The following is an 18,751-nucleotide window of genomic DNA, read 5'->3' on the forward strand; positions in this document are numbered from 1 at the left end:
GGATGATAAGCCACCTGCCTGGGGGACACGGCTCCTCTAAGGAGATCCAGCAGAGATGTCCTCAGCAATAAGGATGCAGTTCAAGGCATAGGATGCCTGTTGCAACCACTGCACCCCTGCGGCATCTGTTTACTGCCCTGCTGCAGAGCTGCTGCTTCCCATCTTGGCTGTCGCGAACTACTGCAGATGTTTGCTGGGTTTGCTTCCCAATTTTTCTTTTCTGGCAGATGCTGCACCACCTAGAGCTAGGGGAGTGGGAAGGGCCCCATTGAACTCCCCTGCTTTAATGCCACTAGTTTTTGCTGGAAGGGTACAAGGCCAACACACCGAGATCTTTACAACTGTGCTGTAAATGCACCAAATTCTCCCTCTCCAATGTGTTTTGTCAGCCTGAAGCCCCTGTCCTGCGGGTGACCCCAGCACTGCTGCCTGCCCCAGCTGCTGCACATATATAGAAAAAAAATGAACATATATCGTGTTCTTTTTGTGCCAACCTCTGATGTGCCCCATCAGCCTGCTCTTACCTGGAGAGCCACAACCTTATGGTCTGGATCTTCCTTTTTTTTCCTTTTTGTTTTGGTTAATGTTTTGCTTTTTTCCTTTTTTTTTAACATCAAAACTGCCTCTGGATGACCCAAAGGCAGTAAAACAGGTGTGCAAATTACCCCAGCCACAGAGAAAGCCTCACTGTCCTTATCGAGTCTTTAAATTACTTCCACTGATGTGATGGCACGTTCAGTTGTTCAAAAGCAAAGCCCGACCATAAACTTTAACCCATCGCTTTTATCACATAGCATTAAATTTAGTAACACCACCAATTATAGTAAACGCGACATATAGTAGGCAATAAGCACGGCAATTCTGTATGACAGTAGCATTATACATAGTTCTTACACTTCATTAATAAGTAACATACTTAGCAATAATGCAAGCAATGTTTGCAAATAATGTAAATGATGCCCATCACAAAACGTTAAGATTCATGCTACAAGGTGCAGTCACCCAGGGTTGAGGGGCTGGATGCTGTGTTTAGGATTCCTGGCATTTACCTATTTTGCACACTCAGGTAATGAGAAGCTACGAGAGCAGTTTGGAGCAGCTTCTTGCCAGGAGCCCTGGAGAAAAGCCACAAAACCCTGCGGCACTACAGCACACCCCCAAAGCACTAACAAGGGTGCGGCGTGTGCTGCTGTCCGGAAAACAGTGAAATTGGTATTTCTAGAGTGCTTTACCTGGGAACAGCAGTGATGCCTTCAGGCTGAGAGTTGCCTGGACCCACGGCGGTGCTCAGCCACGCACGTGGAGACACATCTGTCATCTGCATGTTTCACCTCTGCATCACACCACGTTCCCTGGATAACTGTGGGATGAATCTATCTGGCTGAGCTGCTCTGTTTGCCCTGGCAAGGAAAGCCCTGTGTTTACAAGCCGCATGAAACACACATGCCCTTGTTACCCTCAGACATATTCAAAGATCATCTGAACGTGGACAAGAGAAAGTACAAACAAGCTCCAGGTTGGCAAAGCTGGGGTCCTAGCAATGAAGATGAGGATGGCCAGGCTGGCCCCACCAGGAAGATGCCCGTGGGCCAGCTGCCATTTCCCCTTTGCCCTTTCGATCTCTGTGCCCTTGGTCAAATCACTTAACTGCTGCCTGGCATGGCTCGCCAGCCATGGGGTGGGTCAGTATTGCTCCTGAGCTGTGCTGTGTTGAAACCTATATCCTACAGCCTGCGGTCCCACAACCAGCTGTCAAACATGAAAGAGATGGACGGGCTGATCATCCTGGTGGAGTCGGGTGTGGTGCTCTAGCATGTAGGAGCGTTGTGCTTCAGTTTTCCAAGCTAGCAGTCAAGGTGTGATGCTCTGACAGCCCCTTTGGGAAGTGACTGCAGTGGGAGGCAGATTTACACACTGACCTTTCCCATCCGTGAGCCTTGGGACCAGCCTCGAGCTGGCCTCTGCTAACTGGCACATCCACATCCAGACACCCGTTCGGAAAAACAGAGGGGCCTGAATCCGTTAGTGTCACTGAGACCTAAATATGTGCTTAAACTGCCCAGGGGCAAGGCTCTGGAGGAGTGTATTACAGCCCAGCTGGCGAGGCAGCCCTGGGCACTGGCTTGCAGCATCCAGCCCAGCAGGGAGGCTAAGAGGGGCCAGGAAGGGATGGGAGAGCCCTGGGATAACTTCATGCCTTTTGCCAGCAGACCTGGCCAAGGGAGGCTGGTGGCCGTGGGGCTTCCAGCCTTTGGCATCCAAGGTTTCCATGGAAGTCACCGGGCTGCTCCTGGGGAGGTGACTGATGCTCACCCATGCCTCCCCACTGCTGCACCAGCCACTCCGCACCCCCTCCCTGGGAAGCCGGATTAAGGCAGGGTTCCGCTCTGTAAGCAGCAGCGGGGAGGACACGACAGGCTACAAGCCACGGAAAGGCCACCTGGCTCTCTCCTTTCGGTATGTAGATGGCCTTTGCCCCCTCAAACTGCCTCCAGCAGGCTGGGAAGAGTAGGGGGATAAAAGCATCATCCTCCCTTGGCCGGGGACCCACAACGGGATGGGGATCCTGGAGGGGGACATTGGTCCTGGCCAGGAGTTTCACAGTGCCTGAGGGTTTCAATTTGGGATATTGGGTCAGGGCTCTCATTTGTTTTCTGATTCAAACTTGAGCAGCCTGTTAATTGTCTAATCCTGCCAGCCCCCATTGTGGAGGCATTTAACCACAATGCAAAGAAACAGTGCTTGTAAATGCCTGGGTATCCACACACAGCAAGCAAACAAACACGATGGACAAAGATCTCAGCTGGAAGGACAAATATTGGGGAAAACTTCAAAAAGCTCAGCCTCGAGGCCCTCCCCCTTGCAGCTACACCAGCCCAAGAGGGGAATGCAGGTGCTGCGGCTGGAATCAATGCCTGCATTAATGCAATGAACTTTTCTCCTCCAGTTAAAGTTTTACTTTACTGGAGGAGACCAGTGCAAAGATTAGTGGTCTTACGCTCCTCTTTTTTTTTTTTTTTTTTTTTTTTTTTTTTTTTTTTTCCCCTTCCTCTGTAGAAAGTACATTTTGTGCCCATGTGAAGCCTGGCTGACTGAGAGCATCATCCAAAGAGTCGCCGTAACTTGGCTGCTGGATCCATCCGGGGCTTATCTGGAAGGTAAAGGCATTAATCAGCATTAATCACCTTCTCAGCTGATTCAGACTTTGGCATGTCTGCTATGGATGCTGCCATCCGCCCTGGCCCTGCAGCTCCTCTCGCTGACAACGTCAAGGACAGCAAAGCCCAAGCCCGAGCGAGACCAGCTCAGACCAGCTTTTGCAGATGTGCAAAGTTCGTGACTACCGAGTGAGCCAAGCCAAAGGGCTGCAATATTTGGCAGCATCAGCAGTATTTGACAGCGCAGCAATCGGCTGGTGGTGCTGAAAGGCTCAGCATTCAGGCCATTGTGGGCTTTTTAACGAAAACATAGGTTATTGTAATATTCTGGGTAATTTTGCTGTGTTATATCTCCACATACACATACAGCCGTCTCCTCTGAATGCTCGGGATGCATATGTACAGGTGTGTACTAGCATTACAGCTACGTGTTGAGGGGGCTGTGTGCGTGCAGGTATGTATGTACATAGAGAGAGAGAGACCTGTATACATCCGTATTTATGTATGTTTGGCTGTGTATGTTATATATACTCACATCATAAATATATTCTAAAGCAGATGCCAAGTGCTATCTAAATAAAACACTCTTAGTCATTTTCTAGCTTCTTTGCTACATATGCTGGAAAGGTTTCTTCTTGCTAATTCAGCAAGAGATTTGTAATGTAGCACATAAACCCAGCACAGAAGCCAAGAAAGGTGTTGAACATCTCGAAATAGGCTGTAGCATGTACCCAAGTCCCTGGCATGTCACATCAGACTGTTCAACTGAGGGACAGCCCCAAATCAGCCTTTCAGCTGGATCATTTCAATTTCCCAGGTCCACTCTATGTCTTTGCAGGTCTCCCGTTGTTTTGTTTGTCCCCCCAAATACAGGGATTGGTAGTGGCTGCTCTGAGCCAAGCAGTGGCCAAATAACACATGGAAGGCTTGGGTTTCTCATTAACTCCAGAGTTGATATAGTCCCATCTCTCGGAGCACCAGCCAGTTTTGCTGCCTCCATCCCAGCCCTGCTGTCCCTCCTTCCCTGCCCAAGCTCTCACCTCGCTCTGCAGCCCAGGACAGTGACCGCTCCCGGGAGGACAGCGGAGGAGCTGCGGGATGGACAAGAAAAGCAAAATGCAAGCAGAGAAGGTAACCATGGCTCGGTGGTATTTTTGCACTAGAATTTCTGCAGGAGCCCAGCACTGAGCAATGGCATTTATTGCTTGCCAAGACCAAAACCAAAAAAAAAAATCCCCTCCCCTAATTAATTGCTCTTTGATGTCTGCGTACTGAGCACAGGGGCAAAGGGGTCAAGGGATTATTTTTTATTTTTAAGAGCTCCATCAGCTCATCAGATAATTTTAACTGTGACAGAAGGAAATAATGCTTGAAACAGCATTGCTGTGAAAAACAGCGTTTTGGTCATTTTTTCCTAGCTGTTCTGCTTCAGCGGTGGTGCTGACCGTGCACTGGGGATGGGGAAGGGCACGTTGCTGCTGCTGCCTGCGCTGCTGTACCAGGCAGAGCTCCCGCTCGCTGCGAGTACCGGGGCGGGGACGGGCAGCGCAGCAGGGAGACCCCCAGCACACATTGCTGTTTGTGGGGCAACGCCATTCTTCCCCGGGGGCCTGATCCTGCCTGCCCCCAAGGGCTTTCCCTTCTCCTTTGGAGACAGCCAAAGTGCCTGTGCTGCTGCAGCAGCATCCCTGGGTGCCACTGTCCCGGCCAGCTGGGCAGCGGGGTCCCTTGAGACAGGGATGGGGTGCAGCCCCCCAGGTTTGGGCAGGGCTAGGACAGTGGGGTGAGGCTGTTCTCTGCTTCCTCCCCCAGCACCTCACGGGAACACTGGTCCTCTCTGTCTTCACTGCGGTATTGGGCTTCTTCCAGTACGGCTACAGCCTGGGTGTCATTAACGCCCCCCAGAAGGTAAGCCAAGCCCCCCAAGCCATGCACAGCCAAGGGACGAGGGCTTCAGGGCAGCTATGGCTGGTTTGTCCCTTGCAGAAGCCCTCAGGAGGGCTCTGTCCCTTCCCAGGCACTATCTCCTGCAGTACAAAGCCCCCATGATAAGGTAGTAGGGTAAGACAACAGTGAGGGCCCCCTGCTGCCACCCCCGCAGTGAAAGGCACGGGGCTCCGCACATCATGGTGCCATCCCCACTGCAACACAGTCCCTGTGCCCAGACCAAGGGATAGCACCTCTCTGCAGGTGCTGAATCCGGACACCATGCTCACCCCATCCCCAGGAGGCAGCATTGGATGAGGGGGGATGCTCTGCGCCTGCCCTCGTGGTCCCTCCCTGCTGGGGGTGTGGGTGCTTGGGAGCTGTGGGGAACCCCAAAATTTCACCCCTGTGGAGCCTGTGATGCAAAGCTTGTCCTGGGGCAGAAAAAAGCCCAAAACAGGGGTTGGAGGTGTTTATACATTTGAGCTGATGGCGTTTTTCCTCTTTGCCCATCACAGGTGATAGAAGCCCACTACGGGCATGTGTTGGGCATTGCCCCCCTGGACAGACATGCCACCAACGCCTCTGGGGAGGATGGCACCGTCCCCAGCATGGAGCCCTGGGGTGGCACCGAGGGCACGCTCACACCCTCAGCTGACAACGGCGAGGACCTCGCCACCTCCCCGCACATCCTCACCATGTACTGGTCCCTCTCCGTCTCCATGTTTGCCGTCGGCGGCATGGTCTCCTCCTTCACCGTGGGGTGGATCGGCGACCAGCTGGGGAGGTGAGAGGACCTTGTGTGCTGTGAGTCGCCTGCCACAGCCCAAGCCTTTTTGTTTGATTTTTCCCCTTGAACCATTTCCTCCCCGTAGAAATACAATTTGTGTTATTTTCCCCAATTTAATGAAAAAAAACCCTCAAACCTCCAAAATACTGTTCCAACGACCACAGAGGTCTGGCTTATTAAAATCCTCAATTATAAATCAGATGTTTTATTGCAACTTTTAGTGCTTCAGACAAGCAGCTGATGAGCAGCCTTGACTAAGTTCTGAATTCCCCCCTTTCTTTCCATGGCAAAAGGGAGAGGAGGGCATCTGAATGGAGTTTGCAGAGGATGTATAATATACTTTTAGCTACTGTGATTGCACCCCTGCCTGATATTTTTCAGTGCCTACGATCATTATTTTTTCACCTGTAGTGCTGATTAAGTCACTTAGTAGCTCTGATTGTATGTTGCGATGGCTGCTTTGGCTGAGAGAGGTGCCAGAACGAGCTGTGCTGCTGCTGCCTTGCAGAGTGAAAGCCATGCTGGTGGTGAACGTCCTCTCCATCGCTGGGAACCTCCTCATGGGGCTGGCGAAATTCGGGCCGTCTCACATGCTCATCATCACTGGGAGAGCAGTCACGGGGCTGTACTGCGGTAAGTCCAAGCAGGGTCAAGCACTGCGAACCAGCCCCTTGGTGGGTGCTGGGTGCTCCAAGGCTGCAGTTAAAAGTTTCCTATATTTTTTTAATCTTTTTTTTAGTTCAGAAGCGGTTTCACAGGTGGGAGTTTCCCTCTTCTCCCTATGTCTGTCCTTCTCAATCAAGGATCTTTCCCAGAAGTATTTAGTTTGGCTCTATCATGAAGTCAGATTATTTTACGTATCCTAGAAAGGAGCGAGTCCCTCCTCTGTATCTCAAGGCTCGATCTTGGTGGTGGCTGTTGTAACAGTATGTTAGTAGCCATGCTGTTTAACAGGTTCCCTAGACAACAGTAGTATCTAGCAGATAGTATAGCAGCACTGTACATAGAGAGGATAAGATAGTAGGCAAATAATATGGAATTACATTAGAATTAGCTTAGAAATAACAGCTCATGATCACTATTACTGGTATGCAAATACAATACTCCACTCTGAAGGTTCAAGGCAAGTTTTAATAAAGCTCTTTACTCTGTGATAACTTCTCCCAGCTCCATGCTCATATGTAGGTGTTCAAGTGTAAAGGCTTCCTGGCTCGGGGCTCTGAATCCGGGGATATCCGAGCACCTTTGCAGGATGCGGGTGGTTCCCAGCCAGGCACAAGGGACTTGGTGGGATGTGGGATGCAGCACATGGGCTCCATCCTCCTTTCCCGTTCGGGAAGCGGTTTCTGCTGGTTGCTGAGCTGTGGTCTAGAAGAGGTGATGCCCACATATGCTTGGTGCAGGGCTCTCCTCCGGACTCGTGCCCATGTACGTCAGCGAGGTCTCTCCCACGGCCCTTCGAGGAGCGCTGGGAACGTTGCACCAGCTTGCTATCGTCACAGGTATCCTCATCAGCCAGGTAAGAAGGAAAGTGCACAAGTCCAGAGAGGGTACTTCAGAGATTAGGGATACCCCAGTGATAGACTGGGGTGTCACTCCAAAACTGAGGGAGAGTGTGAAGCAATCTGCTCTAATGGGCTTAAACTCCTACCTTGAGTCAGAGGTGTCCTTAACAAAGATGACTTTGTTAAGGACTTATGACTTTTTCATGACTTCTCATGAACTAAAAAGTACTACTGCAAACAATTTCTCCCCTCCCCTGTGAAGTTTTTGTACGCATCTCATCAGAGTCAGGCTGGATCCTGAACATGAGATCCCTGATATTCAGGTGCTCAAAAATGGCTTCATCAGAGAAGCAGGGAGTCCAACATCCCCATCAGCATTTCCCACCATGGCAGGAGTCCCAGCTACATGACAGGCTGACATATAAATGTACTGAGAACCAACACATCCAGAAAAACTTAACGTAACCACAAAGTTCATCTAATCTGACTTAGCCAAAGACTACGGACAGACCATGGGGGAAAAAAGCTCACAAGGTAGGTCCTGCCAGCTTCACTGGCTGCGGGAGCACAAAAAATGCTTTGCAAATTGTGGAAGGAAAAAAGTTGCAAGTACTCACAACCCCTCTGGAACATCTTTTTCAATGCCATAATCACACACTGAAGCAAAGCTCAAGTCAGCCTATTTGCTGAGCCTCTCGCTGCACTGCGGCCCCGGTGCTCAGACTCTGCTGGTTAGCAGCCAGGCAGCTGGGGCATCCCACACTGTGTGGACCTCCATCCAAGCTCTGCACCTTTGTGGGACTGCTTAGGACACATATGCCCATAAAAACCCATACCCTAAAAACCCAGGAGAGCAAGGTCTGAGGAGAAAACATTTCATTGGCATATGTGTATTTGCTGAGCTGTTTACGCAATGGTTCTGGCCAGGCACAGGTCTCCTGCTGGTGGCACATCCCAAGGAGGACTGAGTCACCCCAGAGTGGGGAACAGGCTTGCAGAGGTTTGTCCCACAGCACCTGTAAGCCAAAGTCTTGCTCATGACATTTTTACGCCATCTGTTCATTCCCTCCTTGTAAATGTGCATCATAACTAAAGAAATCAAATTGTTAGGACTGAGAATTGGTATTTGCTTCTAGTTTTCCTCCAGGTTGTTGCTTCGAAATGCCATAGTGGTCAATCACTTTCTTTTTCTAGGGTGCAAAATAAGCCATTCAAACATGCCTCAATTATTCCAGGTCCTCGGACTAGACTTCCTCCTGGGCAACGACGAGATGTGGCCCCTGCTCCTCGGTCTGTCCGGTGTGGCTGCCCTCCTGCAGTTCTTCCTGCTCTTACTGTGCCCCGAGAGCCCCCGATACCTTTACATCAAACTGGGGAAGGTGGAAGAAGCTAAAAAAAGTAAGACACACGTTCTGGTCTTGTCTGGAATTGTTTTTATACTATACATAGTATTAAACACAGAAGGAAAAGCCCGGCTGAGGGCTCACACATGTAACTGGGTATAGTTGCTCCATCCCACGCAGCACATTTGCACGAGGGATTTTGGATACCTGCATATAGTCACTGCCTAAGGCATGCTTGCTTCTACGTTGTTGCGGGTGGTGTGAGCCTTAGCATGTTACTCCTTTCCATCAGAGAGATTGCATCTAGCAGATGCCACCCCCAAAAGCCCATTCAGTTGGAAGGAATTTCAACCAGGTGTAAAAATGACATCTTCTGGGAGACAGCTGACCTCTCTATCCGTGGTGCTATTTGCAACTACACAGCAAACCCATAGCAGTTACTGCAACCGCTTATACATCTTCCAGCGTGGCCCTCCTTAGTTGGTTCCAGCCGTCTCTACAAGGAGTAAGAGCAGTCAATGATAGGACACAGCTGAAACTGAGGTGAGAACCCAGGATCGAGTAAAACAGAGTACGTCCACATGCTTGGGGGCAGAGTTGCATGCCCATGCTCTGAGCTGCTGAAGTATAAATTAGCTCTGGACCAGAAACTATTGAGATATGTTTGCATGGGACTAATAAGCATTGCTGAGGGATGAGGCTTGAGCGTGGTGTCTCAGAGCTTTCGTAGAACTAATGTGCTGCTGCCCCTTGCCAAGCAGACACACCTTTGATCCTTGATGTGCCATAGGAGTTCTCAGAGCAAGAGGACACTACTGTCCATGTGGTTGGCTTACCCTGAGTTTTGGCTAGAGAGATTCTTGTCCTTACTCTACTCCTTATCTACCATTGAAAATAAAATGTCAATCTTTTTTTTCTTAAGGTTTGAAAAGGCTCAGAGGAAACTGTGACCCGATGAAAGAGATTGCTGAGATGGAAAAGGAAAAGCAAGAAGCTGCTAGTGAAAAGAAAGTCTCCATAAGACAGCTTTTCACCTCTTCAAAGTACAGGCAGGCTGTCATCGTGGCGCTGATGGTGCAAGTATCTCAACAGTTCTCAGGAATCAACGCGGTGAGTCTCCCAAAAACATTTGTCTTTAAAGAAATCCACACTGACCATGAAAAGGCAATGCTGGCTCTGTCCAAGCCATGCAGAGGTGAAGAGAAGGCTTTCCCGTGAGTGCAGTAGGCTCCTAGGCCACCGTCATTGGTATTGAAGGTGGACCTCACCACCAAGCCGGGCTGCGGGAGGGCAGGAGCGGAGAAGGGTGCGAGGGAGTTCAGCACAAAACCAGCTGGTACGGTGGGTCCATGCTGAGCTCTCCCGTGACCCTCCGCCTACCTGAGTTCGTCAGCAGTTTGTTCTCTTTAATCACTACATGCTCACCCCAGGAACCGCAGAATCACTATCTTCTAGCTATTTTTCGCTAAACAGTTTTTGCATCACCTCCTGGGATACCAGAAATCACCATTTACACCCAGGACCATAGAGCTTCCTTTTCAAAATCGGCTAAGACTCAAATTCTTGAAAGTCTGGTGGCAACTTTAAAAAGGTTGAGGCCTCTGTCCTACCGGCTTTCAAAACTCTAAGAGCATTTCTGCATTGCAAGGTGGAGCAGCACGCGGGGATGCCCAGCCTCGTGGGGCTGAGCTGGGGATGAGCAGCCCCATGGAGCCCAGCTGCCGTGGCTCGAGGCCATGCCCAGCCCCATCCACCAGCCACGGGGTCAGCCACCCATTTACCTCCTGCCCTTAACTTCCACCAGGTAGGAATTGCCTTATTCTTGGAGAGAAGGGAGAAATTTGAGTCATTCCAGCATAGCAAGAATATTTTAAAATTCATGTAAAACTCGGTCATATTAAGGTATTTGTCTCCAGCGCTCAGTGCTGGTGATCTGGTTTTCAAGATTAAACACGGGACTACATGGAAGAAAACAGTTTTAAATGTGCAAATGCAGTAGCTCAGGAGGGGAATTTCAATGGGATTTTTAACTCCCTCGGGCTCCTTTGAAAGTTTCAGCTTTAATTATTATAACAAGCCATTAAAAGTTGAAAAACTAATCATAATTAAATTACTTCACATCTCAGCCAAGCAAGTGCAACTCTTCCCTCAAGAGAACAAAAAGTTCCACCAGCCCTGTTGCCTAATCCTTCATCCTAATGTATTTTGATAGATATTTTACTACTCTACAAACATTTTTGAGAGAGCTGGAGTTGACCAACCAGTTTACGCAACCATTGGTGTTGGAGTGGTGAACACAGTCTTCACTGTTATCTCTGTAAGTAAATATTTCTGCCCCCTAGACTACAAAAACACGTAAGCCACAATGTGGTTTTGAAACATGAGTTTATCCTGGAGCTGGGGCTGGGATTTGCAGTTTTGCAGGGCTGACCCTGCCCACCTTACAGGAAAAATCATTCCCTGGGCAAGTGTCATTTGAAAAATCAAGCCTTGAAATACAGCCCGTTGCTATCAAACAGCACTGCTAAATGCCTCATGAGTGAAAACTGCATCACCGGGTTCAGGGAAGCTCTGGCAGCTCAGTATTTCCCCCCAGAATAAAAGTTGCCTTTGAGATTGAAATCCTGTGGGTCCTGTTCCCCTCGGGGAGAAGGCAAGGGATTGGGGTTGTGATGGGGACGCCAGCAGCTCACAATCTCCCTCTTACCTGTTATCTTTCAAATTGTTTTCTGCATGTACATAGCACCAGCATGAGTGATATCCAAAGGCTATTCCACAGTAATAAAAGTAATCTAGCACCTATCCTCATGGTATCTATGCAGTACTCCGCAGCAATAAAAGGATGGTTCTGTTTTCACAGCCTTTCCTTTCATTTGTCTCTCTCCTGAGAGTATTAACACAATTCCTATCAGCAGGCAATTATTTTTTTAATGTGGCCATTAATATAAGAAGATCAGGAAATGCCAAGCCCATTTCCCTCACATCTCTAGAGAGACTTAGGGAGCAAAGGACTTCCACCCACCACAAAGCAGGACTAGCTGCAAGGTAGAAATACACAGCCCTAAGAGATCTTAGTCCAGCATGCATGAGAGAGGAGGTCTTGGGGTGAACCTGCCATCACAGGTCCCGTACAGAGGAGAAAACGTGATGTTTATTGTGAAATAAGGCACGAAGGCATGCGGCTGAAAGAGGTCTTTCTCCAGCTTGGAGGCTCTCCTGCAATTCGATCTCCACCCCAGGGCTGTGGTACTTGCAGCCTCGGGCATTTGCTCTTTGCTTCTTTTGGCCATGAACCATGAGCACTTAAAAATTACCTGCATTTGTCAATAAATGACAGACCCCGATCAAAAGGCAGAAGCACTGACAGCTGGGTGGACCTTGGCAAGGGGAGAAGGGAGCACAGAGGCTCACCCTCTGCAACTTCATGAGTTAGCAGGATGAACTGCCTCCAGCAAAAGAGATGGTCTCTTGGAAGCATAAATCACTTGTTGTAATGGCAGGAAAAGTTGAGCTGATGGCCAAAGTGTCCTTCCGAGCAGAGGGGAAGGAGCAGGCAGCCTCAGAGGCTAGTGCATGGTATCTTAGGGCAGGCCAGATGCACTGTCCTCTGGAGTTACCTACATCTCCCCATTGCGTGAAGTGATTGGTACAGACTTAGATGTCAAAAGTTGGGTGAGATGACTGGAGTCCACCAAGAGAAGTTGAGAAGGAGCAAACTAAGCCTTGTGGCTACCAGGGAAGCAAAAGGAGTCTGAGAGCAACTGGAGGAAAAATCCTGACTCCAGCTGCGACACAACTATCCCTCCCCTAAGACAGGCAAGGTGCAATGGCCTGTGATGTGACTTGAATCATGCTACATTTTGAAGGCTGCTTCCAAACTAATGCAGACCTAGTAAGTTTATTCTTCCTGAAAAAAAAAAGAACAAAAAAAAGAACGGAAAAAAGTCCATAGCAATACATGCGTAGGAGTGGTGGGAAGTCTTGAGAGCTTGGAAATGCATGAGCTCTGAGTATATGTGGTTTTGCCTTGCCCTCGGCAGGGTGGCTGCTCAGTCTAGCCCCCTAACAGCCACCAGCAGTTTCTGACACTTGGAAACCAGCACATAAATCTCTACCATGAGACCTAAAAGAGCAGGAGTGTGGTGTTGTAGTGGTAACAGGTTGCTCATTGCTAATGGACCTGATCAAACCTCCTGAGAGCTTCAGTGCTGGAGACTGAGCTGCTGCACGTGTTTCTACAGGTCTTTCTGGTAGAGAAGGCGGGCAGGCGGTCCCTGTTCCTGGCTGGTTTGATGGGCATGTTAATAAGCGCCGTGGCCATGACAGTTGGACTTGTGCTCCTGGTAAGGATTTCTCCCCATTTTTTTCTCCATGGTTTGCAAACAAGAGAAGACAAACCACCCTTTAAAGTGAATGTTTTGCATTTTCATCTCAAAGAAGTTCAGAAAACATTTGTCCTTAGAAGGGACACTTCAAAGTGGCCATAGCTGGAGCCACCTCTGGTTACAGCAGTGCCTGAGGACATTGCACTTTTTGGCCCCTGAGATACCCCAATGCTGCTAGAAAGGACGTGTGTCCCCTGTCCTCTCCCTGAGCCTGCTGACAACCTCAGCTCCTTACACAGCAACTGCGCTATTCCCACGGCATAATCCCATGGCTGCTAAGAAAACCCAGGGCATACCTCCACGCGCAGTGTGTGCCCTAAACCCTCAACCTGCATCTCCCTGGCTCGGTGCAGGGATGCTAGACTAGCATCTTGTCATAAAAAAAGGGACAAATTATTCTTCTGACACCCAGGAGAGGGGTCAGGCTGTGAGACAAGGGGCAAAACAGGCAGAGGATGGAGCCAGCCCCCATCAAATTCAGTCCAAACCACTGGTGCAAGCCCCTGTCAAGATGTAAAACCAAATAAGGGGTGGCCTCCTTTACTGAACACCCTGGTTATTAAAGACAACACCATCCTGCCTCTTCCTGGCCATGCTGCAGGCAAGGAGAGGGCTCAAGGGTACAGCTGAGCTGATAACTGTGAGCTCAAACATCTCTCTGCAAGCAGCAACGCTGGCACCACACACCCAGCCAGCACCCGACACAAGAGTTTAAAGCTTTAATTATTCATGTCCAGCCTCCGCTTGTCTGAATAGAAAGAAATTTCTGAAAAAGAAGGCTAATTAAAGTAATTAGAGATAATTAATGAGAGTCATGTTGGGACTGTAACACCGAGTGCACCCTCTTGCAGAGCCAGTTTGCCTGGATGAGCTATGTCAGCATGGTCGCGATCTTCCTCTTCGTCATCTTCTTTGAAGTTGGGCCCGGGCCCATCCCCTGGTTTATCGTAGCCGAACTGTTCAGCCAAGGCCCGCGCCCCGCCGCCATTGCCGTCGCCGGTTTCTGCAACTGGGCCTGCAACTTCATCGTGGGAATGTGTTTCCAGTACATAGCGGTAAGAAATCCCTCTAAAACCATACAAATAAGTGACTGGCACAACCTCACTGCTGGGCTCCCGAAGCAACCCAGCGGGATGTGGACATGCCTCCCAGATTTCCATCCCCAAGCCCCACTGGGCACCTCAGCCACCCAGGGTAAGAAGGGGAAGCCATCCCTGTGGTGCTGATGGTGGTGTCCCCTGTTCTCGCTTCCCCCACTGCAGGATCTGTGTGGACCATACGTGTTTGTGATCTTTGCGGCTCTGCTTCTAGTCTTCTTTCTGTTTGCATACTTCAAAGTACCGGAGACGAAAGGAAAGTCCTTTGAGGAGATCGCGGCTGTATTCCGCCGCAAGAAGCTCCTGCACAAAGCCATGACTGAGCTGGAAAACCTGCGAGGCAGTGAGGAGGCATAGACATCGCCACGCACCCAGAAAGGAGGGACTGAGCATGGACCTCCTTCAGGCACTGCAGGAAGAACGTTGAGCAAAAGTCTAATTTCACAAAAACCTTGCAGCTGGCAGACCAGAAGGACCCATTTGTCAGGTGCCTTCTGGCTGCTGAGGCTCACACCTCCAAGCCACAGGTGCTAACCTGGCATTTTACTCTGAAATACTCGGTACAACTGGGCTGCAGGAAAAGCCAGGGAAGGACAGGAGGAATATGTTACATGTGTGTCTCCGTGCCCCACTGGAAAAGCCCGGTGGGACAACGATCTTACTAGTTGGCAAAGCATTACATTGAGCAGGGTCATCACTCAGCTGGAATGAAGGAAAGAGGGGTTGGCTGATGCTGTAGTCTCATGTTTTCACCTTTTTGTCCCATGCTTGCTGCTTCCTTCTGCTGAGTGATCTCATGACTTGAGAATGCAGTTGTGCCACCAGCACACAGCACTGATCGCCTGAGGTGCTAAGGAAAACAGACTGAGCAAACTCCCCCTTACTCTTGCCTGTGTAGAGGAAGAAGGTGGATCCCACCTGAATCGGTTGGGATGCACCTGGCTTGCTTTGCTATCCGTGCATTATGGAAATGCTGTCCAATCTCAAAAGGATTTCTCTAAGTCACAACATTTTTTAAGAGAATCTTAGAAACTCTGGCTGGGCTGATGTGCATTTTTCTTCTTTTGTTTCAGCCAGACTATTTACCTCCTCTTTCCTCCTAGGAAGCCTTTCCTCCCTCCTTTATCCCTGCTGCAGCACAAGATACAGCACATCATTGACCACACAATGGGCCCAGGCACTCCGGGCCCCCAGGTCAGGAGACTCAAGTCCTGCTGCCATCCCGCCCATGGTGTGACCATCACCAGGTCACCCCCCTCACTGCTCCTCCTTCCCCACCCTCTGTGTCTGCCTTCCCTTCCTTTTGTACAATGCTTAGACCCACAGGCTCCAGCTTCAGCTGAGGCCTCAGGCTGCCCGTACCGTAACAGTTAATGATAACCCAGAGGGGAAATGGGTATTGCAGCATTAACTGGAAGGTGCCCCACTGATCTGACCCACACTTTGCGCCACTTAGGGTTTTGCTGGCTGAATGTGCTTCAGCCAAGATAGTGTGCAAGCAGGAGGTTGTGTTGTTTCTATAGCCTTGTTTGTGCTCGTTTTCCTTCTTTATGAGATACTTTTATGTGACAAAATCAAACTGCAAGGATTTTTCTTCCTTTTTGGGGGGATATGTTGGAATCATTGTAAAAGCCTGCTCTCGTTTGCTTGACTTTTAAGATTTGCATGTTCCTTGTCGTGATACCAGGTTACTTTCTAGCAACTTTCTCAGGATAGAAACCCATTATTTATTTAGAGATGAAACACCAGCACTGCTTGGTCACTGCAAGCTCATCGCAACTGCCAGTGAAACAGTGACCGTAACGTAACAGAGGATCAAGCATAATGAAAAGCATGAGAATAGATGGGCCAAGGAGGATCATAGGCTGCTGCTATGGGTTTGGTTTTAGGGAAGGTTCGTGCTCCTTTCCATGTGCCTGAACTTCTTTCCTTTGTAGACTTTACTCTCTTGGTATTAAGACCTTAAAGCAAATGCTGGTCCGTTCCAAGTGGCTGGAAGTGTAGCCATGAGGTGCACTGGGACAAGTGTCTGGCCCTGGTATATGCACTGAAGCAGTAAGATTGCACCAAAGGCTTTCCTGGAGTGACTGCTGGGATTTAACTAGAGGAGAACTGGGTCAATGCTGTCATGTGCTACAGCAGCAGGGGACCTGGGACTGACATGGGGCATGCAGGGCGGGTGGGAACCAGGGCCCAGGCTGCAGTGCACAGAAGAGAGCAGCAGAGCTGGGGCGCAGGCTCTGGGTCGAACCGTCAGTCTGTGTGCTGCAAACAGGTCTCCCCAGGTGAGACTAGCTAAGACGGCAGGCTCAGAAGCTCTCCATGGTGTCTACTGCAGTTAGTTAAATATTATAATGGATTGTCTGAATGTAAAAAAAAGGAAAAAAAAAAAAAGAGATGGGTTCTTGCTTTCAGTAATGTTATCAATGTCTGTTACATAAAGGTGACAATGAACAACATCTACGGCATGTGTTGGCTTGCGCTGTTGTTTTTTTTTTCCCTCTGTACATCTCGGACGTATGTCCAACTCCAGATGGGAGGTATTTTCCTGGCAGGGCACATTTGCTCCATGGGTGGTAATTGCTGTGCAAGCCCTCAGCTAAATCCCTTTGAAATGGATGGTCCAGAGGTGAGACTGCAGGGTTGGGAAGCAGCCCTGGAGCCGGTGGGAGCTGGCTCTGTGTTGGGATGAACCCTCACTGGAGGTGTGCCAGCATCTAACCCCAGCTGTCCCCACCACCCACCTGTAAAAGCCCACTGTAAAGCACACCTCTGCTTGCATGGACGCTCATGCAGCTCAAAACTTGGTGCTGGGGCCTCTCTAGGCACGATAGGCAGGAGGAGCATTTGGGGCGCCATGGGGTTTGAAGCAGATTTGTCCCTGCTCTGAGGGCAGAGCCAGGCTAGGTTCCCTCCAGGAACAGGAGGATGAGACAGCAGAGGCAGGGTGGCAGTGAGGGTGCTGGTACCAGGGTCCTGGACATCCCCACTCGGTCATTCTGAGCCGGCCAGTCTGTACAAACAGAACAGCTCGAACTATGGCTGCACAACAGCTGTACAGGTGGTTTAACATGAGAAAGGCTGTTCAAAACTGCTTCGCTAAACTTCTGCTGAGCTTCATCCTAATGCCTGAGGGGCACCAGCCAGTGACACTGTCAGTAACTCAGCAGTGAGGGGTCATTTATTTAGCAACACTCTGAGCAGCCAGTCTTTGTTTTCCTGTGTGTTACTAGGTGAATGATAATAGAAAGCCTGATCCAATTACTTTAGTACAGCACATACATTAGTTTAACAAAGCCCACAACACTAACATTACCCATAGTTATATTCCTGAACTTCCCAGAAGATCTACCTGGGGGTTTAGAGGCCCTTAAATAAAATGACTCTGTAAAAACAGTTGTCAGCTGAAAGCTATGTGTACATTTAATCAGACTTTCTCTCCTCATTTCATCCCACACCTCTGTGAAGCTTTTGGCTGAGCTATAGTAAAGACCACGTAGCTTGAAGCAGGAGTCTCAGAGCCAGCAGACTTCACATGCCAATAATTGATTTTTTTTCCCCGGTCTGCTGCCAGCATGCTGTGAATCCTGCTGGCTAACAAGGCACACCCTGCACTTGGTCAGTGCCGAGTTTCAGGTTGTGCTTCCTTGCAGCAGCTGCTGCATATAAGGGAAGTCAGTCTTCTCCTTCCAGGTTGGGACCCTCTCTGACCTTCTTAGGCCGTAACTGGACAACGTGCCTTCATGCATTTTACTACTATCATTTCATGTATTTTATATTCCCCTGGAGATGATGCCTCGCTCATCCTGGGATGTTTCAAATCAATTCTGCTAATGGTTGCAGTGGGGCAGGCTGCAGCCTGGGACAGGATGTGCAGAGCTCGGCGCTGCTGAAGGCTGCAGCAACCCCTGTCCTCACCAGAGCTGCGGTGGAAGGATCAAGCTGATACGCTGCGCTGAACTACCACAAGTACACTTTTAGCATGTATGATGATGCAGGAAGGGGTCATACGAGTTGGTTAAATTTGCAGATATGTTTACTTTTGTCTTGTCACATCAGGCTGGTAATTAGAACTGTACACTTTATCTGTCCTTGCTACATGCAAGTTCCAGTTAAAACTTGTTCTTGAGACACAGCTAGTTGAATCATTATTTTTATCTCTCAGTGTTACAGTTTTACTAAGTTGCTAATCATTAAGAAAATTTAAAAGGCTGAGTCATACTTATTAGCTAAATGGTCGTTACACTTTAGTTAACATGGGAAATATGTTCCCATACTGTGGCTGGCTAATAATGCTATATAATTAATAATCCCTGAGAAAGCATCTTGTCAGCCAGAGCTTTGACAGTGTTTTCCTAATGTGCTGAGATGACAGCCATTAAGACTTTTCTGTTGTGTCAGATAAATGGCTAACGATATCTAGTTTCCCACTCTCTAGGCATAATTTTAAAATTAGTTTGACTTCCCTAATCCAATAAACTCAGGACATTTGGCCCCATTAACACTTTCCACACTAATTTATCACAGATTTTTCTGCCTCACTTCAA

At 49.2% G+C, this 18,751-nt stretch overlaps 1 protein-coding gene across 1 annotated transcript; it reads left to right on the top strand.

Annotated features, from left to right (window-relative positions):
* The first annotated feature begins 4,159 nt into the window (after window positions 1–4,159).
* SLC2A2 (solute carrier family 2 member 2) lies at window positions 4,160–16,663 on the top strand. Its single transcript, XM_076341370.1, has 11 exons — window positions 4,160–4,289; window positions 4,971–5,066; window positions 5,603–5,871; window positions 6,383–6,507; window positions 7,278–7,393; window positions 8,615–8,777; window positions 9,645–9,832; window positions 10,935–11,039; window positions 12,964–13,065; window positions 13,959–14,162; window positions 14,370–16,663. Exons 1-11 carry the CDS (start codon window positions 4,257–4,259, stop codon window positions 14,559–14,561), a joined length of 1,593 nt encoding a protein of 530 aa, XP_076197485.1. The 5' UTR covers window positions 4,160–4,256; the 3' UTR covers window positions 14,562–16,663.
* Window positions 16,664–18,751: the final 2,088 nt, after the last annotated feature.

Source organism: Aptenodytes patagonicus, chromosome 6, assembly GCF_965638725.1.
Source record: "Aptenodytes patagonicus chromosome 6, bAptPat1.pri.cur, whole genome shotgun sequence".
Classification (NCBI taxonomy): Eukaryota; Metazoa; Chordata; class Aves; order Sphenisciformes; family Spheniscidae; genus Aptenodytes; species Aptenodytes patagonicus.

Bases quoted from the DNA above. Each gene is read 5' to 3' on its own strand.
- SLC2A2 (XM_076341370.1), top strand. From the start codon at position 4,257: ATGGACAAGAAAAGCAAAATGCAAGCAGAGAAG. The intron at 5,067-5,602 runs GTAAGCCAAGCC...TGCCCATCACAG, and splicing joins TCATTAACGCCCCCCAGAAG to GTGATAGAAGCCCACTACGG. The intron at 9,833-10,934 runs GTGAGTCTCCCA...GTATTTTGATAG, and splicing joins AGTTCTCAGGAATCAACGCG to ATATTTTACTACTCTACAAA.